The sequence below is a fragment of the Dipodomys spectabilis genome, unplaced genomic scaffold (assembly GCF_019054845.1).
Source record: "Dipodomys spectabilis isolate Male_0828 unplaced genomic scaffold, ASM1905484v1 ptg000210l, whole genome shotgun sequence".
NCBI lineage: Eukaryota > Metazoa > Chordata > Mammalia > Rodentia > Heteromyidae > Dipodomys > Dipodomys spectabilis.
The window spans coordinates 3333338-3358805 of NW_024870887.1; the positions used below are offsets into that span (position 1 = coordinate 3333338).

The window sequence follows — 25468 nt, forward strand, 5'->3', positions numbered from 1 at the left end:
TGTGTAACACAGCAATTCCACTCCTGATATATACTCAAGGGAAATTGTTTAAGTTGCAAATAGCCTAATATCTACCAACAGATGAATGGGTAAACTGATAGATAATATTAGCAAGGCTAACATTAGTATTCCATCCACTGCATGGAGTAGTATTCAGCCATTAAAAGAAATGAAATATCAATACATGCCACAACGTAGATGAATCTCAAAATAATACTAAGTGAAAGAAATCAGGCACAAAAGATCATATATTTTACAGTTTCTTTCATATGAAATCTACAGAAAGAGGCAAGCAGACAGGAAGCCAATTAGAGGTTGCCGGGGAATGAGGGGAACTGAGGTGGGTGGGTAGTGATTATTTAAAGGTATCTATCTGTGTGGGAGGGGTCCCCCTCGGTGAAAAGAACTTATTCAAGAGGTTCTATCTGCTGGCACCGTGGGTGCACTCAGCGCCCCCGCACTGCTCACCGTGGGCAGGTTCATTTCACCATGTGACTTTCGCACCAGCTGTGCTCAGAGCGCCACAATTCAGTTGTGCTCGGAGTGGCTAGCACGCTAACTGCCGTGCTGAGAAACCTGCCGCGGGCTGGGGCTCCCCGACGCGGCAGGAGCAGAGTCAGACTGAACCAGGGCTAGAAACGCGGGGCCCGGGCCCCGCGCTGCTCGGGGAGGAGGGCCGCGGCGCCGCAGGCCGCCCGGCCGGGGCTCCGTCCCGGGCCGCCCCGGGGCTCGGCCCGGCGCTCGCCTCCCGCAGCTCCAGGGTCGGCCTCACCCGCGCTCCGGTCAGCACGGATCGACCCCGGGGTTGGTGGGTTGGTGAGGTGGGTGCGCGTCCTCGGATTGGGACAGCGTGCACCTTGCCAGCACAAGCTGCCCGCGGGGTCCCCGCTTCCAGCCCTCCGGCCCCGGCCCCCGACCCCCCAGCCCTCCGGCCCCGGCCCCCGACCCCCCAGCCCCCCAGCCCCGGCCCCGGCCCCCCAGCCCCCCAGCCCCGGCCCCCCGGCCCAGCCGTGTGGACGTCCCGCCGTGAGTTCGCGACCCGTAGGGAGCGCCACGGGACGCTGCTAGCGTTTGATCAAAAGCGGAGAACTATCCGGGAAGCTCACGCTCGGCCTCCCGGTCCCGGCCGGGGAAGGGCGGCTTCGGGCGGCTTCGTCCCTGTCTCCGGCTTCCTTTGCTGTGTGAGGACCGGAAGGGCTTCCTGGCCCGGGCTGCTCCGCAGGCGGGTAGAGGGGACCCGGAGCAAGCTTTGATTAAAAACCAAACAGCTCCGCCGCCCCGGAGGACGGCGGCGCGGTAAGCATTAGAGGGCGGCTGGCAGCGCCCCGGAGCAGCGGAGCCTTCGATAGCTCAGTTGGTAGAGCGGAGGACTGTAGTGGAGCAACCTGGTCATCCTTAGGTCGCTGGTTCGATTCCGGCTCGAAGGACTTCTGCCTCTCTTTTGCTCTCGGTCTCATGACCGAGGAAAGAGTGGTAGGTGGGCCGCGCCTTTGCGAGGGTGCGGCCCGCGGGTGCCGGAGGTCGTCCGTGGCCGTGTCCAGTGCAGTCACGCGGTACGGTGAGAGGTTGCGAACTGGATGCGTCTGTCTCGATGCGTGTTTTCTTTAAAAAGCGGGGTCTGTGTGTAACTGCTGTGTGTCTGGTCCCGAAAAGCTTTGTCCACGTTACGGCGGTAGGTTGTTCCCTTTTATATAAACATCGTCGCCGCACGAGCGCGGCTGGGCGCTCCGAGTACCCTGTAAGGCAAAAGCAAAGCCAGCTGGACCAGCCGGGGGATTAGCTCAAATGGTAGAGCGCTCGCTTAGCATGCGAGAGGTAGCGGGATCGATGCCCGCATCCTCCACTCGCCTTTTTTTCCCTCTCGCCATCCACGCTCGTGAGAAATGAACACACGGAGCAGTAACCAAGACCCGCAAGTCTCCGCGACGTTTTATTACAGACATGCGGGGCGCGGGGAGGGGGAGAGGCAGTGATTAGGGTCAGCTTCGCACGACTTCCTTTTGTTCGTAGGTAAGTGTGGTCTAGCTTCTCGCTCCGTCGCCTTGCCTTCCCCGCCTTCGGAGGCAAGCGTTAACCGCCCCGGGACGAGCCCCGGCCGAAGGCCTGCGCCGCGCGGACCTCGGGAGACCCCCAAACCGCCAGCGCGCAGGTACCCGCTAACGTGCGCGGAACCCTGCGCGCCGACCAATGGCAGCGCGCCTTACTGGGCGGGTAGCCAGCTGCGGCCGCGGCCAATCGGAGAGAGACTTGTTGTCTCCTGGCAGAGCGGGGTCCCGGCACCGCGGCGCTCAGGTTTTGTGTGGGTCCTGGGTGGAGGGCCCTGGTGCCGGGGCCCGAGGTGCCGCCTCGCTTGCGGGACAGGGAGCGGGAGCAGCGGCCCGGAGAGAGGTGAGGGGCTCCGCCGGGACGGCCCCGCCCCCTCCTCGCAGCCCTTTTCGGCCCGAGCACCTCTCGAATGCCACCCCGCCCCCCGGCCTGCCGACCCAGCCCCCGCGGCCCCATTGCCCGGCCCCACCCCCGTCCTGTGGCCTCACCTCTGACCCCCCGGGGTCCGCCCTCGCAGCCCTCCGGGGCGTTGGTCTCCACCCCTCCTTTGCCTCGGAACTCCATCCTGCTCGAGGCCAGCCCATCAGTGTGAGGGGCTCCAAAGATGGGAGTCGAGGAGCCACTCGCTGCCCCAAGTGGGGCTGCCAGCCCAGGCTCTTAAGGGGTACTTAGGACACCCAAAGCAGTAACTACCAGGGAAGCCTTTGCAGGGCTCCAGTGTCCTAGGGCGGGGGAAGGAAACGGACCCACGCCCTAATTGGAACTGAGCTGCAGTCTAGGTGAGCAGGTGGCAACTGTCCAGTTTCTTTTAACTTGGGAACGGCACCTTTTTGTAATTTTCTTCTATAATAGGCGCAGTGTAGGAGCAAAATAAAATAAAAGTGGGGCGGGGGGAACCAACCTTTCCAGGGCTCCAGGAAGCAACAGTAGAATTCTAGTCAGTGCTTGTGAAGACACTCAGATGGAGAGAGGAAGCTACTCAAACTTAGAAACCTGATTGTTTTGCATTAGAGGTGCAGAGCCAATCTAAGAAACAGAGGCAAAGAATGGGGAGTCTCAAGATGGCCTGTGCTGTAGTGGGTGTGTATGTATTGAATAGTTATTCTCTTTTTTTTTTGGGTCCGGTCGTGCGCCTAAACTCTGGGCTTGGGCACTGTCCTTCAGCTCAAGGCTAGTGCTCTACCACTTGAGCCACAATGCCACTTCCGGCTTTTTTTTCCCCTGCTTATGTGGTGCTGATTAATCGAACCCAGGGCCTCAGGCATGCAAGGCAAGTGCTCTACCACTGAGCCACCTTCTCAGCCCCCTGAATAGTTATTCTCAACTCTCAAGTCTACCTACAAAGAAGCTCAGCATGGTTAAACTATTGAGCATTGGGAACAGCTGTGCCGTAGTTAAACTGAATTCCACAGTGTGAGGGTCAAAACGCTGTTGGCTCTTGGCTTTGCTGGAAGGCCACTTCAGTACTTTCTAAGGACAGAGCTTTTTGCTTCACAGAGAATTACTTAAGACCGTTTTTATTTATCCAAAGATGCCAAAAAATCTTGTTTCATTTTTCTTCCCCCAGCTCTCAGGGCCAGAGTGGGGCAAGAGGATGCTTTCCCAGCCCCACCATGGAGCTGCGCTGTGGGGGATTGCTGTTCAGTTCTCGCTTTGATTCAGGGAACCTAGCCCATGTGGAGAAGGTGGAGTCTGTGACTACTGATGGGGAAGGAGTAGGAGGGGGGGCCTCTGCCCTCACGAGCAGTATTACTTCTTCCCCTGACTATGAGTTCAACGTGTGGACCCGGCCAGACTGTGCTGAGACAGAATTTGAGAATGGAAACAGGTACGAGGAAAGATGGGGAGGGTGGAAGAAAGCGTGGCAAGGTACCAAGATCTTCGCTCCAGTCAGCCCTTGGCTAGCCTGTTCATAGCAGCACAGTCCCTTCAATTCCATCCCCTCCTTGCTGCTTTGATCCTGTGCCAGTTTGCCTTGCTCCAGCTTTCACACTTATCCGATCTTCAGCCCTTTCATATGTACTGACCTGCCTCTCCCTGGCCCTCAGGTCATGGTTCTACTTCAGTGTCCGGGGAGGATCCCCGGGAAGACTCATCAAGATCAACATTATGAACATGAATAAGCAAAGCAAACTCTATTCCCAGGGCATGGCTCCCTTTGTGCGTACATTGCCCTCCCGGCCTCGCTGGGAACGCATTCGAGACCGGCCCACCTTTGAGGTAAGTTCTCTATGAAGAACAAAGACGGGGTGCTAATAGAGAAAAGTAGAATTTGCCTGTTATAGAGGAGTAGGTAGGCAGGATCTCAAGTTCTTTCCACCACTAGCTGGAGTCCAAGATAAGTCTCTGATTGAACAGGCCTGAAGAAGCTGGTTTTCATTGGAAAGTATGAGGGAGGGAGGTGGTAACATTGGAAAGGGCATGAGGTCAGCTCTTGGTGGCTCCAACAGTGCACTTCTGACATGGACGGCATGCTGCCCCTCCTTCTTCCTCCTCTGCTCCTCAGATGACAGAGACGCAGTTTGTGTTGTCCTTTGTTCACCGTTTCGTGGAAGGTCGGGGGTCCACTACCTTCTTCGCCTTCTGCTACCCCTTCTCCTACAGTGACTGCCAGGATTTGCTAACCCAGCTAGACCAACGCTTTCCGGAGAATCACCCTACCCATGGCAGGTGCAATCTCCATTCTTATTCCTGTCATATCATCCTGGATCAGTCAGCCCCTCTGCTATTTCTGGAATTTGTCCTATGAGCTCTGAATCAAAACTTCATCAGTTTTTTTCTCCATATAGAATATAGGGCTTTGAAAATACATTCTTTGTGACCCTGTACTCAGCATATCACCACCTGCCCATTTTAAGCCTTTGACTATCCCAGCTCACATCAATTATGCAATACTATAGCAGCTCAGAACACCTTTTGCATCTGTCCCCACAGAAAACAACTCTGTCTACACAAAGTAATCTATCCAGGGGAGCCACAGCTTGGGGAGGGGAAACAATAGTTCATCTGTCCTGTACTCTGCAGCAATTCTGGCAGTACAATCCCACCCATGTCCTTAGCCTCATTTAACAGTGTGAGGAATTGGGAAGGCTGGTGACAAGGCCTACTTCTTACTAGGACTTCAAAGAATGTCTCCTGGTGCAATGATTTTTTTCTCCCTGCAGCCCCTTAGATACTATCTATTATCACCGGGAGCTCCTGTGCTATTCTCTGGATGGACTTCGTGTAGATCTGTTAACAATTTCTTCTTGCCATGGGCTTCGAGAAGATCGAGAGCCCCGTCTAGAACAGCTATTTCCTGATACCAGCACTCCCCGTCCATTCCGTTTCACAGGCAAGAGGGTGAGTAGGGACAGCATAAAAGTAGCACTTTGGGCTTTTTCTAGCTCTGGCCAGTGTGGATAGCTTAAGGTTTGACAATCACTAGGTATCCAGGACCCAGCTCTGCCTGCAGCCTGAGGAAAGGTGAGCTCCTGCTCCCCTTGCAAACTCAGCCAGTGGATGCCCAGGGGCTCTTCCTGCCTCACCCACCCTAAGCCCCTGTATGCCAAAATGAAACTATGGCATAACTGACCCCATGTCTTTTCTCCTTTCTACCTCAGATATTCTTCTTAAGCAGCAGGGTACACCCTGGGGAAACTCCATCTAGCTTTGTCTTCAATGGTTTTCTGGACTTCATCCTTCGACCTGATGATCCCAGAGCTCAAACCCTACGTCGCCTCTTTGTCTTTAAGTTGATTCCCATGTTGAACCCTGATGGTGTGGTCCGGGGCCACTACCGGTAAGTAGCATCCTCAATCTTCTGGATTATTCTGTCTCCTTCATGTACTTCTTCTCAGTGAGACTTTCAGCCTTCTAGCTTCTCCTGTATTCCTTGTGTTCTCTTACACTAATAAGGGCATACCCATTTAGTCTTGTAGTGATCTGAGAGGGGATATGATTGTATCTAATGCACTCTTGGAAAGGAGCAAACCTGATAGGTCTAGGCTCATCTGCGTAGAGGGAGCTAGCCTTAAATTTCTATGGTAGGACTGACAGCAGGTCAGATGGGTCATGTCTTCTTTCATGACACAATCTCAGCATCTCGTTTGATCAGTCTTGCATAGTCTCCTTGTTAACTACTCTAGTGCCTCCTCTGCTAAGTACGCCACTAGATTCTGCTTCAGTCATTATCATCCTACAGCACAGACTCACGTGGCGTGAATCTGAACCGTCAGTATCTGAAACCTGATGCTATCCTGCACCCAGCCATCTATGGAGCTAAAGCTGTGCTTCTCTACCACCACGTGCACTCGCGTCTGAGCTCCAAGAGTCCCCCTGAACGTGAACCCAGTTCTCGTCTCCCTCCTGAGGCTCCTCTTTCTGACCTCGAGAAAGCCAACAATCTCAACAATGAAGCTCACCTTGGGCAGCCACCTGATGGGGAAAACCCTGAGGCCTGGACTGAGACAGAGCCAGCAGAACAGAAGGCTAGTGGTGTGTGGATTGTGCCCCCAAAGTCTACTGACCTTGAACAGCCAGCTCCTGACACCATCCCCCCAAAAGAGAGTGGTGTTGCCTACTACGTAGACCTGCATGGACATGCTTCCAAAAGGGGCTGCTTCATGTATGGAAACAGCTTTAATGATGAGAGCACCCAGGTAAGAGTCCTGAGGACCTTGTTAATTGTGGGAGGTTTGCAGGTTAGGAGATAATGGTTAGGTCACCAAACAGGAATGGAAAGCCTTTGGCAGGAAATCCTGTGCAGACCATCTCTGCATGAGCTTCAAAGGGCCAAGAGATGGCACTAGGGCTTTCTGTCTCAGGCATTACAGCAAGACATTACATCTGAGTGAGGGTCCAGCAGTCCTAGTTTTAGAGAACCAGGACAGAAGGAAAATTTTACATTATTGAAAAGAAGAAACGAAGAACTTAAAAGGAGGTGAATCATACCTTCTTAGTGCCTAGAAATGTCAGACAGTGGGGACTGAAGAACTGTTGATTGTTGCTGATGGTTTTGATGGTGTATGTTACATACTTACTGAGTCACATGGCTGCATGCTTATCATCTCTTCCTTGCCCCTTGTCCCTTCTTTCTGTCTCTCCTTCTGAGTTGTCGTTTCCTTCCCTAAACAGGTGGAAAACATGCTGTACCCAAAGCTCATCTCCTTGAATTCAGCCCATTTTGACTTCCAGGGCTGCAATTTCTCAGAGAAGAACATGTATGCCCGAGACCGTAGAGATGGCCAGTCTAAAGAGGGAAGCGGCCGCGTGGCAATCTACAAAGCCTCAGGGATAATCCACAGGTTGGGTGGAAACTGGGATAGAGTTGAGGAAATGTCTTCCCTAAAGAAAACGATACCCAGTCCAGGGTGCTTAGGGAGGTGGGACAGCCCAAATCTTAAAAGAGAGCTTCACAGTTGGCAGGACTGTCTTTAGTCTGACTCCCTGGGTACATGGTGTAGTGCCAAGGTAGTTGCTAGTTGCTTGGTATTATTAGTGTGTTCTTTGTCTTCACTTAATTTCAAGTGATTACTACTTAGAGCATTTTGAGTTGTCCCCTGGGGTCTGTTCAGGCAGGACACTGATAAAAGTCTCTGTGTCTTAGCTACACACTTGAATGCAACTACAACACTGGACGCTCAGTAAACAGCATTCCTGCTGCCTGCCATGACAACGGGCGTGCCAGCCCTCCTCCCCCGCCAGCTTTCCCCTCCAGATATACTGTGGAACTATTTGAGCAGGTATGATTCCTTGGGTTATGTGGAAAAGAGGGAACCTCAAAGTCTGGAAAGGTCTTTACTCTTCCTGCCTGACTCTAAGGTCCTTTGCAGAGACATGGTTGTGTCCATTACAGGAGTATGGGCTGCTCCACATGGAGAGGATAAACAGGCACGATGTCTAATCCTGGACCAGAGAATGCTAGCACAGTGGAATCAGAACAAGCAGCTCTGAGCTGTCCTTCATATTCTATGGGGCTTATACTCTCCTGAGCTTAACAGTACCCCACTACTATGGTCTTGGTAATCCCATTTACTCTAGGACACGTAAGGGTAGAAAGAGCTATAGGTGAGACAAGTTATCTAAACTCTTGTTAGGAGAATTTCTTCATGGTGCTAGCCAGCAAGCATACCTATCTCTAGCAAAATGGATGAAGATTCCCAAATGGTTCCCTAACAGCTGTAAACATACTTGAGATACACAGCCTGAGCACAAAAGCTAGGGTACCTACAAAAAAGGCAACCTGAATTAAAGGACCATGCTGCTGAACCAAAGTGGACTCCCTACAGGTGGGACGAGCTATGGCCATTGCAGCTCTGGACATGGCAGAATGTAACCCATGGCCCCGAATTGTACTGTCAGAGCACAGCAGCCTCACCAACCTGCGGGCCTGGATGCTGAGGCATGTGCGAAACAGCCGAGGCCTGACCAGCAGTATGACTGTGGGTGTCAACAAGAAGAGATATTCTCGAACTCCTCCCAAAAGTAACAAGTAAGACCAGCAACATGGAAAGGAGAGAGGGTTGGAAAGTGCGTAGATTCTCAAAGTAGGGTTTCTGAGAGATTTGTATTCCTTCCTCACTCCTAAAAATGCCAGGTGGTATTTTCTGGGTAAATTAATGTCAGTAAATTTTATTTACTTTTTGAGAATGGGATCCTCTTTCCTCTTGCCTGGAGCCACATATTTCTAAGGGATCTGATAATCAGGCCAGAGGACTCTTTGCTTGAGTGTGCACAAAAGCTATTATTTTTGTGGTGAAGGTGGGCAGGTCTCAGCTCTCAAAAGCTGTGAATGACTGAAAGGAATTAAAGAGCCTGCACTAAGGTAATAAAGGGGAAATTCTTGGGATGGTCCTTCTGAGATTAGTTGCTATGCTCAGGGATGGAGGCCCCTTTCATGGGCATGAATTCCTCCCTCATTCCTGGGAATGGGTCTTAGCTCAGATATGTAGCTTCACTGAGCATCAGATTCTGGGGAAAGGTAGGGACCTTGCCACTCTGACCTAGGTTTAATTGACATTTGTTTTTTGTTTTTTTTTTGCAGTGGATTGCCTACTTCCTGCTCTGAAAATGCTCTGAACCGGGCTCGAAGTTTTGGCACTGGCACAAGTGTTGGTGTTGGCAGCAACAGCCAACAAAATTCTCCACAGATAAAGAACTCCCCAAGCTTTCCTTTTCATGGCAGTCGGCCTGCAGGGCTTCCAGGCCTGGGCTGTAGCACCCAAAAGGTCAGCCACCGGGTGCTGGGCCCCGTCAGAGGTAAGCCAGTCTGGGAGCCCCTGCAGCAGGTGTTCAGTTGTTTGGGGCATTGCTGGGGGAAGTGAGAACTTGAAGATATTATATACTTAGCCTGGGACCAAGGTGTGAATCAATAAAATTAGCCTGTAGTAGAATCTGCAGCCTCTCCTTCGAGCTTGGTGTTCCCTGCGACATGATTCAGAGCAGTAATGTGTATGGCCATAGGTGGAAGTCCTGGGGCTTTAGCTCATGCTAGGACCTGGGAACGTTTCCAGAGATGAAATGCCAAGCAGACATGGAGCCTTCACATCAAAGACAATGTCATTGTATCTTCTTGGGGGCCGTATGCACTAACTGTCCATAGAAACCGAATTGCAGAATGATGAGTGCCTATCCAGTTTCTAGAGGCTGAAATTGTTTCTGGCTTCAGAGATTTCTCAAAACATCGTATCAGTATTCCAGTTCTTCCAAAGAAAAGTAAAACAATGGCAGCAGCTTCTGTTCTGGGCTCTCAGACCAAGTCTATTCCTTTCCAGTAGTGTGCACAACTGCTCAACTATACGTTACTATCCCTAGATTTTACCCGATAATGTGAGATTCTGGATCAAAACTCTATTCTAGGGAAAAAGAAGAGAAGTAACTTGGAATGCCTAGATTGTGGCAGGAAGACTATTGTAGTGCCACTTCTGGAAATGTACTATACAAGTCAGTGTGTGCAAGTCCTCTGGTTGGAGCTAGCTTGCCACAGTATGGAAGTTTATAAGCTGGAGCTACAAACTTTGCTGGTCTTCAGCTGTACCCATTGATATTAAATGTTTTCCTGCCAGTCAGCTTGCAGACTGGCTTTTAGGAGAGTGAGTCAGCACTGGGTCAGTGGCAGCTAGTCTGACTGTGCTGGTTTTTCCGTTAGAGAAGCTACAGAGATCCTTACTAGCTTTAGCCAGTGAAGATGTGCTGTCCCTGATATTCAACTCGATTCTTTATATTCTAAACTGTATTCTTTGAAGTTCTATCATGATTGGGAAAGGATAATTATGCACTGTATTTATGACAGTAATTAAAGTAACAATGCCTTATATAAATAGCATTTAACAGTGAAAAGACAGTATCATATAATTTCCTTTACTGGGTATTGTGGCTCACACAGGCAGTCTTAACTACTTAGGAAGCTCAGATCAGAAGGATCATGATTTAAGGCCAGACTGGGGGAAAAAAGACCCCATCTCAACCAACAAAAAGCTAGGTACAGTGGTGCACACCTGTCATCCCCATTATGCAGGGCACATAAACAGGAATGTGGTCCAGGTTGACCCAGGCAAAAAAGTGAGACCCTCATTCCTGTAACAAGGAATACCTACTTTATGCCCAGTTGATCGATTTGGGTAATGTTATGCATACAAAATAAATTTTCTCCACAAAGATTTTTTTTTTAAGCAAGACCCTTTTCAAAAAATAATAGAAGCAAAAATGGGTCAAGTGTGTGGCTCAAGTGGAAAACACACATGTGTAGCAAGCCCAAGGTCCTGAGTTCAAACTCCAATGGCAACAAAGAAAAATTAATTTCATTTAATTCTCACCAGGACCTGTGGAAGGATGGTGTTCCCATTTTTCTGATGAAGAAACTTAGGCTATTGAAGGATATCCTGTCCAGCTGGGTGTGGTAGTGTACGCACTTGGGAATCTGAGGCAGGAGGATCGTAAGCTAGCTCAAGGACAGCCCAGGCTAGATAGCAAAATCCTGTCCCAAAATAAAGAAGAAAAAAAATACAGTAAGGAGAAGCAAGATTGCACAGCCATTAGGTGGCAGTGTCAACCTTCTCTTCCAATATACCTAGTTCCTTATACTAAACCTGGATACATTTTTCCATTTCTTTTTCTTTTTGTGGTACTGGAGTTTGAACTCAGGGCCTTCAAGCCTGCTAGGCAAATGCTTTACCATTTGTGTTGCATTTCTCTCTAGCTCTGTTTATCTTTCTATTTCAGTCAGCCTCCTTTTTTTTTGGCCAATCGTAGGCTTGAACTCAGGGCCTGGGCACTGTCCCTGAGCTTCTTTTGCTCAAGGCTAGCACTCTACCACTTGAGCCACAGTGCCACTTCTGGTCTTTTCTGTTTATGTGGTACTGAGGAATCGAAGCCAGGGTTTCAAGCATGCTAGGCAAACACTCTACCACTAAACCACATTCCCAGCCCATCAGTCAGCCTCTTCTAACTACTAACTCAGTTCCTGGGAATTCCTTCATCCGAATAAGTTCTTGTTCTTTGACTACAAAGCAAATTACTCAAGAGCCTTTTCTAGGCCATCACTGGAGGATACCAATCAGTTTTCAACCTTAATTATTGGCATTCTCCAGGCTTCCCTCTGAATGAATAATTTTGTATTGAACTCTTTGAGCTAAGGGACATATATTCTATTTCTCTATTACTTCCCCAGATAACTAATGGAAAATATGCAGTGTTAGTAATTCCTGGCTGATTGACTTGAAACTCAATAGAGGAAACAGGACAGTAAAATATAAAAACACATGTATACGTTAAAGATCCAAGACACTTAGTGACCTACTATGCTAGATCAACAACATAATAGGTATAAAGAATGTACAGTTGAGAAAAACTTTTGTTCTGGTTCTATTTTTTAGGAGAAACAAAGGTTTATTAAGACACTATTCAAAAGACTATTGCAGCCGGGCGCTGGTGGCTCACGCCTGTAATCCTAGCTACTCAGGAGGCTGAGATCTGAGGATCACGGTTCAATGCCAGCCCGGGCAGGAGAGACCGTGAGACTCCTATCTCCAATAAACCACCAGAAAACCGGAAGTGGCGCTGTAGCTCAAGTGGTAGAGCGCTCGCCTTGAGCTGAAGAGCTGAGGGACAGCACCCAGGCCCAGAGTTCAAGCCCCACGGCCGACAAAAAAAAAAAAAAAGACTATTGCAGCTGGGAAGGTGGCTCAGTGGTAGATTGCTTGCCTTGAATGCATGAGGCCCTGGGTTTGATTCCTCAGCACCACATAAGCAGAAGGGGCATTGTGGCTCAAGTGGTAAAAAGCCGGAAGGGGCATTGTGGCTCAAGTGTTAGAGTGCTAGCCTTGAGCTAAAGAGTTGAGGGACAACGCCCAGGCCCAGAGTTCAGGCCCCCTTACCAGCAACAACAAAAAAAGACTATTGCAGGAGGTAGACCCCAGAGTATAGCATATAGTAGTGAAAAATAGCTTTGAACAGGTAGTATGACAAAAGCATTCCAGAAATGAGAAATGACATCTAGGATCAGGAATAGTGCTCCTGGGTAGAAAACAAAAGCATGTATATATAGCCTGGTATACAAGGGACCATGGCCCTTCACCTGGGAAGTAGGAAGAAGTGAGAAGTTGAGGTGTCCAGAAAACATGGATTATGAAACTAATACATAGGGTAAGAACAAGATCCTGTACTGTAATGAACAGGAAAGGGTAGATAGGAGCCTTAGGTATGACTACAGCCTGTACCAGGGTCAGCAAGAAAGGGATAAATCTAAATATTAGAAAGAGAAGTGGCAGGATTCATGATAGGAGAGGAACTAAGAAGGCTTCAAGGCTATAAGATAGAGGAAAAACTCATGATAACAATAAGACAGTATTAGAAGACAAAGTGAAAATTATTAATTTCAACTTGCTTGAGTGTCTTAGGCTATCTATATGAAGATACCCTACAGGCAGACTGTAGAGAAAATGAGTGCTGGGTTGAAGATCTAGGGATGATCACATACAGGTGCCAGGTAACTCAATACAAAGGGATGTCCCACAGGTAAATGAGCTTAGAAGAAAACATGGCTGAAGAACAGACACTCTAGAGACTTGTGTAAGTATTTGTAAGGACTAGGTCACAAGGAGTAAAGATAAAAGCAATAATACCAGAGCTACTGTAAGGGGTTGAAAAATGAGATCCCAGGAATCTTGACTTCCAATTCCTGTGTTCTTTGGGCATTTGCTTCTTCATCTTGTCTTTATTCAGTGTGATCTGTCTTATGTTGTTGCTTTGTGGTATTTCTCAGTTCCTCATAACTAGCTTTTTAGTCTCTGCTACATCTAGCTATATTTTTCTTTTTCTTCTTCTTTTTTTTTTTTTGTCTGGTCGTGGGGCCTGAACTCTGGGTCTGGGTGCTGTCCCTCAGCACTTCAGTTCAAGGCTAGTGCTCTACCACTTGAGCCACAGCGCCACTTCTGGCTTTTTTCTTCTTGCTTATGTGATGCTGAGGAATCGAACCCAGGGCCTCATGCATGCAAGGCAAGCGCTCTACCACTGAGCCACCTTCCCAGCCCCACTATATTTTTTTTCTGAGCTAGAAAAATATGACGGGCCCTGGGCCTCAGAAATCTCAACTGTAAAACTAGCTATACTTTCTAGTGACTTTTATTTATTTGTTTTTAGCAGGTTTGAACTCATGGCCTTACATTTACTAGAGAGGCACATCAGCTTTTTGCTTTGTTTTGTTTTGTTTTTTTTGTGCTGGTACTGGGGCTTGAACTCAGGTCCTGGGCACTATCCCCTAGCTTTTTTGCTCAAGGCTAGCACTCTACTCATGTGAGCCACCGCTCCACTTGTGGCTTTCTGATAGTTATTAGGAGATCAGAGGCTTATGGACTTTACTGCCTGGGCAGTCTTTGAACGGTGATCTTCAGTTCTCAGCCTCCTGAGTAGCTAGAGTTGCAGGTGTGAGCCATTGATATTCGGCTGCTTTATCATTTGAATTAGACTCTCAAAATTTTTCTTAGGTCAGCTTGGCATGAACCTCCTATTTGTCTCCCATGGAGCTGGGATGGGGATGATAGACACATGCCACCATGTCTGGCTTAGTGATTGTGTTACTTTGGTTAGACCTGAACCGCATGAACTGCAATCCTTCCAAGTGGCTAAGGTTACAAGTATAGCTAAGGTTACAAGTATAAGCTACATGCTTGGCTGGGGTTGTTCTTTGACAAAGATCCCCTCCCCCCACAACCTTCCATCCTCCTCTCCCCCTTGTCCCCCCCCCTCTTGGCCCCAGTCCTGGGGCTTGAACTCGGCTTTTTCTGAGTAGTTTATTGGAGATGAGAGATGAGAGTGTCATGGGCTTTCCTGCCCAAGCTGGCTTTGAACTGCAATTCTCACATCTCAACCTCCTGAGTAGCTAGGATTGCAGGCATGAGCCACTGGAGTTCTATTGGCTATCCTTTATTGGCTAGAACACACATGAGATTGGTTATTCAGGGAATTTCAGAAATGATGTAGGCCCAGTCAGTCATGGACTCCTGGCATTGCAGAGGTCAGCAAGTAGCCAACTTGGGACAAACAGGAATGCTGCTGGGACAGAAGGCTAAAAAGTTCTGAATAAACCTTTAAGTACCTTGACCTTAGCACTAAGACATTCTCTACCTAGATCTCTCCAGCTGCAAAACATACTCTTGAAGTACCACCTTCCCAGACCCGTAGTACAGTTCCAATCCACACAGTCTCAGAAGCATAGACAGACACTGTAGCTTCTATAGATGTGGGGGAAGACATGGTCATTGGAGCATAGCTAATGCAGTGATAGAGTGAGAAATAAAAGGCCTACAAGATACTCTGCAAAAGCAGATGCAAACAAAGCTTAAAGAAAGGCCTGCCAGGGTGAGAGGGGAAATGTTATGAATGGATTCAGGCAGGACAAAGACTAGGAGGCAGATGAGGCTCCTAGGACACAAGAGCACTCACCTTTAGGGTCGTTCAAGTGTGTCCTTCAGTATTGCACCGTAGGTACCTCACTTGCTTTGTCCTGGCCCTGGGTTCTAGCTTATTTCCTGGCTCTCCAACCAATCCAGCTGAATATAGAAGTGAAAGGTCAAGGTACTCAGGTTTAAAAACAGGCATCTTTAGCTAACACTATTACATGCACTTTCCTCTCTCCCAGCTTTGTCACTTGAACCTGGGATTATTAGAACTCTTTTTTTTTGGGGGGGGGGGGGGGGAGGGGAGTTGGTCATGAGGCTTGAACTCTGGGCCTGGGCGCTGTCCCTGAACTCTTCAACTCAAGGCCAGTGCTCTACCACTTGAGCTACAAGGTCACTTCCAGTTTTCTGGTTAATTGGAGATGAGTCTCATGGACTTTCCTGCCTGGGCTGACGTTGAATTGCAATCCTCCGATCTCAGCCTCCTGAGTAGCTAGGATTACAGGCATGAGCCACCAGTGCCTGGCTTATTAGAACTCTTTCTTGGTCTCCTTAATGACTTAGCTTAGCTGAGACAAAACTTTAGGTAGAATAGCTAATATCCCATTCTTTTTTTTTTTTTTTTGGGTCCGGTCATGGGGCCTGAACTCTGGGCCTGGGCGCTGTCCCTCAGCTCTTCAGCTCAAGGCTAGCGCTCTACCACTTGAGCCACAGCACCACTTCCGGCTTTTTTCTTTTTGCTTATGTGGTGCTGAGGAATCGAACCCAGGGCCTCAGGCATGCAAGGCAAGCACTCTACCACTGAGCCACCTTCCCAGCCCGCAAATATCACATTCTGAACTAGTGAGCAGGACTTAGTTGTAACCCATTAATTACCACTTCTACTTTTTCCACTAAACCAGTGGAAATGGTTCTAAATACATCTTAGCACCAGCATTTACCAAAAAATTTACTTGGGAGCCAACTTAATACTGGCCTCATTTTCTGCCTTTCCTTTTTTTTTTCTGTCGGTTGTGGGGCCTGAACTCTTGGGTCTGGACACTGACCCTCAGCTCTTCAACTCTACCACTTGAGCCACAGCACCACTTCTGGCTTTTTCTGCTTATGTGGTGCTAGGAATCAAACCCAGGGCCTCATGCATGCAAGACAAACACTCTACTACTGAGCCACTTTCCCAGCCCCTCTTCCTGCCTTTCTTAGGGTATTAACTAGGCCTGTGATCATCTCATGGACTATGTCTGCCGATAGTCGCAAAGGTATTTGAAAAGATGATGCTGGATGAAGGTACAAATAATTTAGCTTGTCTAAACTAAGGCTTTAGAACATCCATTCTAACCAATGCAAGCTAAAGTCAATTTAGCTCAGCCTCTCCATCCCTGGCCCCAGGGCTATCCTGCCATCCTCAAATGGAACCTATGTGTCATTGTCACAAAACACTCTATCATAACCTCACATGTCACTTCTATACTCAGCTTAAGCTGCTATAGCTTAAAACCAAGAAACAGAATGGGGCTTCCCCTTCTATCTCAACAATGATTTGAGTAGGCCTGGATCACACCAGGGGTAGAAAGTCAAAACATGAAAGCAGGCTCTGAGTACAGGTAGTTCCATAAGTCTTTTAGTGATAACTGAAGTGCCATCTTCAAATGCTTGATTCTTCCTAGACCAAGCCTTTCTCTTAAGTCAGTTCTTGTCCTCTATCCTGAAACTCAGATTAGAGGCAGGAGTTGGGTTATAATCTCGTGTCTTTTCCATGATACCATCTCCATTTTTGCACTGACATTTGTTGTACCCTTTGACTATCTTGTTTCATATGTTTTGGAATGACATTCCACTTATTACCAAGACCTACAAATGTCCCAAAGATTTTTACTAACTTGTTCTTTTTTCTTCCCCATAGGATTCATCCTTTAATGTGCTTTCAGTATACCTGTGTTTATCAATGAGCCCAGCATTTTCTCTTTGAGTTCACTATTTCCCTCTATTGTCCACTACCATCTGGACATCATCCAGATGTCCTTTTTGGTGCTGTTACTTGAACTTGGGGCCTGGGTGCTGTCCCTTAGCTTTTTCTCTCAAGGCTAGCGCTCTACCACCTGAACCACAGCCCCAGCACCTAGAATCACCCTGGTCTGAGTCCTCCTTGAGTACTGCTCTTAGGTCATTGGTGTGGTTAGTGTTTTAGGTTGACTGTGGCCATGAGTCTGCCCAACTTGTCATCTTGGCATCTCTGTGCCAATTCTAACTAGCCCCCTAAAGTCTGGTTGTTTTAGACTCTTCAGACTACTTGATACCCATGTCAGATTGGCTTTTATCCTGAGATTTCTTACATACTGTATTGGGGTTTGTTTTGTTTTTGCCATTCCTGAGGCTTGAACTCAGGGCTTGGGCACTGTCCCTGAGCTGCTTTTGCTCAAGGCTAGCACTCTACCGCTTGAGCCACAGCACTACTTCCAGCTTTTCCTGTTTATGTGGTACTGAGGAATTGAACCCAAGGCTTCATGCATGCTAGGCAAGCACTCTACCACTAAGCCACATTCCCAGCCTCCTGTATTGGGGTTTGAGCTCAGGATTTTGAGCCCTATTCCCAGTCCGTTTTTAAACTTCAGTTATTTTTTGGGTAAGTTCTCACATTTTTGTTCAGCCTGACATGATCCTCTTACCTATGGCATCTCATGTAGTTGGGATACTAGGCATATACCACCATGCCCAGCTTAGTGGTTAAGATAGGATTTTGTCAGCCAGGTGTTGATGGCTTATACCTACAATGCTAGCTACTCAGGAGGCTGAGATCTGAGACTCACAGTTTGAAGCCAGCCTGGGTAGCAAAGTCTATGAGATGCTTTTCTCCAGTTAATCACCAAACAGCCAAGTATGGCACAAATGGTAGATTGCTAGCCTTGAGGGGAAAAAAAGGGGAGGGGGGAGCTGGGAAGGTGGCTCAGTGGTAGAGTGCTTGCCTTGCATGCATGAGGCCCTGGATTCGATTCCTCAGCACCACATAAACAGAAAAGGCTGGAAGTGGGGGTGTGGTTCAGGTGGTAGAGCACTAGCTTTGAGCTGAAGAATTCAAGGACAGTTCGCAGGCCCAGAGTTCAACGCCACGACCAACAAAAAAAAAGTAATGAAAAAGCATATGGCTCTGAATTCAAGTCTCAGGACTGGCACGTACACATGCACGCACGCGCGCGCGCGCACACACACACACACACACACACACACACACACGGATGTCTTGTTCTTTGTTCAAGCTGGCCTTGAGCCACTCCACTCCATCTCTCTCACATAGCTTTAATTACAGACACCAATCCAGTACTGAGATAGTGTTTTAAATTGTAGGCCTTTCAGAAATACTCCTTTTGCTTTTTGAGACAGGGTCTTGCCATGTAGCAAAGATAAATTCACAGCCCTCCTGCTGTGATTAGAGGCATGGCCCACTATGTTTGGCTTTCAGAAATGTTTTTGAGGGCTGAGAAGTTGGCTCAGTGGTAGAAGCGCTTGCCTTGCATGCCTGAGGCCCTGGGTTCGATTCCTCAGCACCACATAAGCAAAAGGAAAAAAGCCGGAAGTGGTGCTGTGGCCCAAGTGGTGGAGTGCTAGCCTTGAGCTGAAGAGCTGAGGGACAGCGCCCAGGCCCAGAGTTCAGGCCCCACAACCGGACCCAAAAAAAAAAAAAAACAGAAATGTTTTTGATACTGCTTGTTACTTCTTAGTATAATTAGATAAGATGATCTTATTGTCACCTACTTCCCAAATTTGAGGCTTTCTCAAATCTAACACATGTATTAAGGGTCAACTGTCAGTTTATCACTGCCCCCTGAATTGGCACCTGCTCTCCCTCTGTAACAAGGACCCGCCACACTTGCAGGTCTTCAATTCACCATCTGTCCCAGCTTTCAGAATTTGGCCATCCCCACAGGGATGGACCACAGCACTGTCCCAACGAATAACTGTATGCCCTTAAATTCCAAGAAATGATCCATAAACAATGACCAGTCATGTAAACAAAGGACAATAAAGTAATGAGAGCAATTAATTCTGTCAATGATTGTCAAGCTGCCTCATAGAGGTACCTCTAGAAAGGGAAACAAATTCCAAAGGGACCACACAGTAGCAGTAGGGGCCAGGCCATTAGGAAAGGTTTTTTTTTCCAAAACTAAGTGGGCTGGGAAGGTAACTCAGTGGTAGAGTGCTTGCCTTGCATGCATGAGATCCTGGGTTTGACTCCTTAACACCACATAAGCAGAAAAAGCCAGAAGTGGCGCTGTGGCTCAAGTGGTAGAGCACTAGCCTTAACTGAAGAGCTCAGGGACAGCACCCAGGCCGAGTTCAGACCCCACTACTGACTAAAAAAAAAAAACCTAAGTGAAAGATGTGTCTAGACATTAGTAATGGAAAGGCAGGATTTGAGTAAACACAAACCAAAATACTAAGAAAGAGTAGAAAGACCAAACAAGATTCTAACAAGACAGGGAGAGACAAAGAGAAAAACATTGTTTGGTCATGGACATATCCAACAGACAGAACTGAATTTTAGTGAAAAGGGCTAGAGAGAGATTTAGGAGTTTTCAGTAGACCAAGTCAGAATGGTGGGTAAAACTGACAAAAGGGACAAGAATGAGCAATTTGAAAAGGAACTGTTGTAGATGAGAACCTAGGAAAGCTGTGTTTGCCACGCTAAACTCATTAACTTCTTGCAAATGAATGAGCGGAGATGGAGTGCTGGAATAGTAAAGGTCTTACTACCCATTCTACAGCTGCTTCAGAAAAGGTGTGCTGCAACCTGCTATGGTGGTGCATTCCTGAATTTCTGAAATCCTAGTACTCAGGAGGCTAAGGCAGGATGGCAACTTTGGGGACAATCTGGGGTTATGTAGCAAGACTTTGTTTCAGAAAACAAAAAGAGGTAGAAGAGAGGTGCTGTTCTGATGACAAGCTTAAAGAAAGACATTGTCTGACCAAAGGGAACCAGCAGAGTATCTTGGTGCCTAACTCATTTGACCTGCTTGTGTCCTTTCCACTCAGAGCCCAGAAGCCAAGACAGGAGAAAGCGGCAGCAGCCACTAAACCATCGCCCTACTGCAAGCAGCCTAGCCCCACCCCCAACTTCTGCTAGTTCTGGCCCAGCCTCCTCTCGCAACATAGGTTCCTGCTTACTACCCAATTCACTGAGCATATCAGGTCTGTACCAACTGTCCCTAAATTCCAATCTCCTCCCTTCTGGACCACTAAGGGCTTAGTTGAGGCTCCTGAGTAGACTTAAAGAAACTCCTTCAGCCACACTGCCACCTAATCTGACTTCCTGCTTAACCAGATATAATGCAAGCCACTCCAGGGTTCATCATTTATCCTCCTGGCACCCTAAACCCCTAACACTTGTGCCTTTGTACAGAAGCTGTAATTTAATGAGTTTGCAAAATAAATGACATTGAATATGTATTGTGTGCCAGCCACTGCTCTATGCACCTTACCTAATTTAATCCTCATTTCTACAGTTCAGGAAATTAAGAACTTTTTCTACCTGCAAAGTGCTACTTAGCAAGTTCCATAAATTCAAGAGGTATGCAACATTGGAGAACAGTGGAGAATGTGAAAAGGCTTTTTTTTCCATACAAAATCCATGCCATCCACTCTTCCTTTAAGTTATGCATCTAGCTGTGTAAAGGATTGGATGAAACTGTTCTCTAAGACTCAAGTCCAATATCTTCTTTCTTAATAGAGCCTGCTACATGCAACCTGTCAATTCTTACTGGGCAGCCTTCAATCCAGGTCTCCAGTAGACCTTATCCTTAAAAGTCTACACAGATGGTTGGGCCCCAATTTTCACACTAGTTAAGCTAGGATAGGTTCTGATTCTAGCCAAAAGTTGCTATGCCATCGCTTGAATCAGACTAGAGCCTCACTAGGCCATTTTGCCTCCAGGGGACATATGACAGCATAGGTTAGGGATGCTGCTAAACATCCTACAATGTACAAGACTGCTCCTAAAAGAAAGGATTATCCAGTGCAAAATATTAATAGTGCCAAAGTTTGGAACTGGGAATATAGTTCAGTGACATCATATTAACATGTATGAAGTCCTGGGTTCAGTTGCCAGCACTGAAAAAATAAGAGGGTGAAGTTCAAGAAACTGATCTAAAGGAAGTGGTCTCCTCTCTTCTGTGGCCCCTACCTTGATGATCAGTTTCCTCTGTTCTCTAGGGAATGGCTGCTCACTCTTGTCTTCGGGGGACAAGTCAGAGGCTGTTATGGTGATTGGAAAAGGTCTTCTAGGGACTAGTGCTCGGATTCCCTGCATCAGAACTCGATTGCAGGTAAAATTTTGGGGGCCTTCCCTAGTCCCTGGCACAACTCTGGCAGGACCCAGCAAGGCACTATTCAACACCTGGGTAGTGGGAGGGAAAATGCTCAGCCCTGCTTTACAGCCTCTACTCCAGCAATATCAGAGAGCTGCTCTGGAGCCTGCCTACTCCAGTCCTCATCAGCCAGGTGTCTTGCTTGCTTCCAACCCCATCTGTCCCTGCTAGATGTACTCTAAGTCCAGCCTGCTAGCTGTGGCTTTCCTTGCCCCTTGCCCTTAGCTTCTCCTCTCTTTCTGCCCAGACCTGCTCGAGGAGAGTTTCCGCCAAGAGGGGTCCCGGATTCCCCAGGTAACATATCTGGTCACTGCTCCTAGAACGGCCCTGCCACCACCTCCAATTCAGTTTAAATCCCATACTAGTTTAGCTAAGATGGGTTTAAGCAGAAGCTGACTAGAAGAGTGACACTTAAACTGCTCTGGCAGGGGCTAAGGCCCGTGGAAAGTGCTTAGGAAAGCCTACTGTCCATCTTTCTATACAGTGCTTCTCTACTCAGCCAGCTGTTGGCCACGGTGTACCCATGAAAGCCACTGCCAAATCCTTCTGCCATCCCTCGTTATGTAAGACTTGGAATGCATAGTCACGGATTGAATTCAGTTCTCTAGCTGACATCCAGTCTCCATCCTCTCAGCTAAGAGCTGCCCAGCAATTCAAGGTCCTAGGACCTCTGTTGACTTCGATACTAGGCTATTATGCATGGAAACTCTAGAAGCGGAAAAGCTCATAGAAGAACCCAGCCTCTTAGCTTACCACTGTCCACACAGGCTAGGCCCAGGTTGTGCCGGGGCTCACCGACGACTTGCAGAGGGATGAGAGGCTCTTCAGGCCCCACATCCCCTGTTCCCTGGACCAGAGAGAGCAGTGATCCAGAGCCCGAACTCAGCTCTGCTACATCAGGGTGAGCCTGAGTCCATTCCCGCTCTGCATCCCTCATTTCTTCTATCCCTTCATCTCCATTTCTTCCATTCAGGACAATTTTACCCCTTCCTTAATCCCTTGACTCCAAAGACTACAGAAACCCATTATAACCTCAGAACTTCAAAGAACAAGAAAACGATTTCTAATTGGGGCCTAAAGACCTAGGAGCTAGCTAGCTAGTACAAGCATCTAATCTCTTGTACAGTAGTCAACCTACCTATCCTAACCCATCTTTAGCTCACTTCCCTTTCACTTCTCAGCACCTGCCTAACAGACCAGAAAAGGGGCAGTTATCACAGCCCTGATTCATCTCTCTTCTCTGTTGCAGGCTGCCTCAGGCTGGCCCCCCACGGCCCCACTCTGCTCCTGCCTTTTCTCCTATTTCCTGTACACTATCTGACTCCCCACCCCGGATTTGTTATAGCAGGGGGCCTTTGGGCCAACCTGAGGTTTGTTTTGTCCCTAAATCTCCCCCACTCACTGTTTCTCCCCGGGTCTGATAATGCCTATACCTTCATACCCAGGATTTAACCACAAGGTGGGGGAACATGGAAATATGTTTGTTCCCTTCCTCGGCTGCTGATTTCATGTGGCAATTCTAACTCCTTGAAATGGCAGTCACAATGTTTCTTGAGGCCTTGCAGAACATTTGAGACAGGACAAAATAGGGACCTGCCACCCATTCCCTCCCTCCACAGCACAAGATTTGGGGACCACAAGAAATATATCTATATTTTTGTATTTGGGGGGAGGGAATAGAAAAGAAAGCAGCCCCTATACTGGGCCCTATCCAGTGGCAGCTTCTTGTTCCATAGGGTTAAGGAAGACTTTGAGGAAATAAAAGTTGTTTGGGAAAATCCAGATGTAGTTGCTTTGTATGTTGTGATGGGTAGAAGGGATGAAGTGAAGTGTGAAGGCCCCTCACACCCTCCATCTTGCCTCAGACTATGTCCTGGAACCCTAGAAAAGAGGGGGAAAGATCTGAGGTAAGGAAAAATGCAGCTTTCCTCTGAGGAATCCTTCAGCAGCCAACTCCCATTTCAGCCTGTTCCATTACACTTTTGACCCACACTTCAGATTGGTTCCCAACCCCTCCTCCCCTTCTCTCTGGCTTGAGTCTATAGCAGCCAACCCGAAAACCAATGCCCTTGGCCTCAGAACATGTTATAGAAGTTTACATTTGCACCCCTCACAAAAAAATAAAGCCTCTGCAATCTGGGGAAAGTGGGGCTACTGAAGAGCCCTATTCTTTTTTTTTTTTTTTCCTTTTTGGTCGGTCCTGGGGCTTGAACTCAGGGCCTGAGCTCTGTCCCTGAGCTTCTTTTGCTCAAAGCTAGAGATCTACCACTTGAGCCACAGCGCCACTTCCAGCTTTTTCTGAGTTTACTGGAGGTAAAGAGTCTCACAGACTTTTCCTGCCCGGGCTGGCTTCAAACCGCGATCCTCAGGCCTTAGCTTCCTGAGTAGCTCGGATTACAGACGTGAGCGCCTGGCTCCCCACTCGTTTTTATAAAACATCCTCAGAGCATTTGTACACACTGCAGTAAGCGCCTCATAATCATAGCCCCAACTTGGGGTTTACCCATCAGGGCCTCAAGATGAGGACTGAGGATTGGAAGTACACCCCTACTGTAGCAGGGAGCAGTTTAGGGAAGGGGCCGGGCACCGCATGGCAGTCTGTGCGGACGAAGGAGCTCGGCTCTGCACCGCATCAAGCTTGGCCCACACTTTCTGACTTGAAGTTTCGAACCCTGCAGGCCCAGGCGCGGCCTCGCCACTCCGCTCTCCGAGGACGGGCGCTACCGCCCCGGACCGTTACCTGGGGCGGAGAAAACACCACTTTCATTCCTGCTTCTTGGGATTGTTGACTGCCACGTAGTGATAGAGAACGACAAGCAAGAAGAGCGACACGCCCAGCATGTTGGCGAAGATGGCGAGCTGCACGTCCGTGATCATCCTGCGGAGAAGGGAGGGACTGAGCCGCGGGCGGCGCTCTCCTCGCCCTCGGGACGGGTTCTCGCCCTGGCCCTGGCCCCGGCCCCTACGTCCAGACACGGCAAGGGTGTTTAGAGACGGCGGCGCCTGCGTGTCCCTCACCTGACCGGCTCGGCTCGGCTCGGCTCCGCCGGCGCACAACTCGAGGTAGGAGGCCTGAACCGGAACTTCGTAAGGCGGACTAGGGTCTAACAAGGCACTTCCGGCCGGGCGGCGCAGTCGAAATGGCTTCTCTAGCCCCGCTACCTCTATCTCGCCTGCTCCCGTGGGGCGTGCGAGGGGCGGAGCCTGGGAGCAGTCCAGTCACGGGGCGGGGCCCCGGGGCCGCCAGCCGCGGGGCGGGGCCTCGTGCAGAGTCGGCCAGCTGGCTGCAGCTGGCGGGGGACCTGGGTCGCGGTTATTGAATCAGTGGGGGGCCGCCCCCCCCCCCCGGAGCAGAATAGTGAGCAAGGATGAGGGTGCGGTGGCCGGGCCACGCAGGAGGCTGGGCGTGACCCGCAGGCTCCAGCCCTTCCTGCTCGACCCCCCTCTCCACCCCCTTAGCTTCCCGGCCCAGCCCAGCCAGGTGCTTCCTTTGGGTCCTGCCCGTTGGTCGCTCCAGCGGTGAGGACGGGGCTGGACAGGGCTGGCAATGCCGGGGCTCCTTCGCCACTGCCAGCCAGCCGTTCGCCGTTCGGACGGATAGTACCTGCCTTAAGCAGGCTCCCTGCCTGTACCCCGCTCCTAGAGAAGGGCGCGGGAAATAGGGTGGACTCTCCCGGAATCCAAACCCAAGCGGTGGGACCTCGGCCAAGTGGGAAATCACCCCCGCTCTCCCCCCCGCCCCCGCCCCCGCCCCCGCCCCATGTGCGGGACGGACCAAGGGAGGAAAGGCTGGGACACACGAGGGGGGGTGATTCAGGGCGGAGAAAGAAGAGAGGGCTGCGGTTCGTCCGACCGGGGTCTCTGGTAAAGGGCGAGGTACTTCGCTACAGTCCTGGCCCGCCAGAACCCCCTCCCCCGCCCGTCCCGCCGTCACTCCGTGCTTTCTCTCAGCTTCACCATAAAAGGGAACGGCCAGCAGCCAGACAGGCCTGGGGGGCTAAGCTGTGGCTCCGGAGCTGTCAGGGGTAATGGAAGCCAGTTGGTTTGGGGGGGCGGGGGGGGGAACCAGCGCTTAGGGGAGTCCTCTGCTTCTCCGAGCCAAAGAAAACTCTACAGGAGCTGCTGTGGGGCTGGAACAGCTGGGACGGGAGACCAGCCTACCTCCTGTGCGTACCATGGGCTGTGATTAAA

The 25468-nt window shown here is 49.3% G+C and overlaps 2 protein-coding genes and 2 non-coding genes across 6 annotated transcripts; 3 read left to right on the plus strand and 1 right to left on the minus strand.

The window, feature by feature from the left end:
- The first annotated feature begins 1339 nt into the window (after nucleotides 1-1339).
- Nucleotides 1340-1427, plus strand: Trnay-gua. Its single transcript is given in 2 exon segments — nucleotides 1340-1376; nucleotides 1392-1427. It is a non-coding gene; the product is annotated as a tRNA-Tyr (tRNA).
- Nucleotides 1428-1770: 343 nt separating this feature from the next.
- Nucleotides 1771-1843, plus strand: Trnaa-agc. Its single transcript has one exon. It is a non-coding gene; the product is annotated as a tRNA-Ala (tRNA).
- Nucleotides 1844-2276: 433 nt separating this feature from the next.
- Agbl5 (AGBL carboxypeptidase 5) lies at nucleotides 2277-23031 on the plus strand. Of its 3 annotated transcripts, none has more exons than XM_042696697.1 (15): nucleotides 2277-2388; nucleotides 3614-3874; nucleotides 4095-4266; nucleotides 4553-4716; nucleotides 5211-5388; nucleotides 5649-5827; nucleotides 6230-6686; nucleotides 7162-7331; nucleotides 7634-7769; nucleotides 8316-8518; nucleotides 9071-9285; nucleotides 19947-20102; nucleotides 21123-21235; nucleotides 22045-22178; nucleotides 22527-23031. In XM_042696697.1, the coding sequence occupies exons 2-15, from the start codon at nucleotides 3660-3662 to the stop codon at nucleotides 22696-22698; spliced, it is 2664 nt and encodes an 887-aa protein (XP_042552631.1). In that variant the 5' UTR covers nucleotides 2277-2388; nucleotides 3614-3659; the 3' UTR covers nucleotides 22699-23031. The 3 variants fall into 3 exon arrangements, with proteins under 3 accessions (XP_042552631.1, XP_042552633.1, XP_042552632.1); XM_042696699.1 differs by lacking the exon at nucleotides 22527-23031 and adding an exon at nucleotides 21525-21571 and having other exon boundaries at nucleotides 22045-22177; XM_042696698.1 differs by lacking the exon at nucleotides 2277-2388 and adding an exon at nucleotides 2617-2825.
- On the minus strand, nucleotides 22922-24405 carry Ost4 (oligosaccharyltransferase complex subunit 4, non-catalytic). Its single transcript, XM_042696700.1, has 3 exons — nucleotides 24296-24405; nucleotides 24018-24155; nucleotides 22922-23158 (listed from the first exon to the last, which is right to left on the minus strand). Exon 2 carries the CDS (start codon nucleotides 24152-24154, stop codon nucleotides 24041-24043), a length of 114 nt encoding a protein of 37 aa, XP_042552634.1. The 5' UTR covers nucleotide 24155; nucleotides 24296-24405; the 3' UTR covers nucleotides 22922-23158; nucleotides 24018-24040.
- Nucleotides 24406-25468: the final 1063 nt, after the last annotated feature.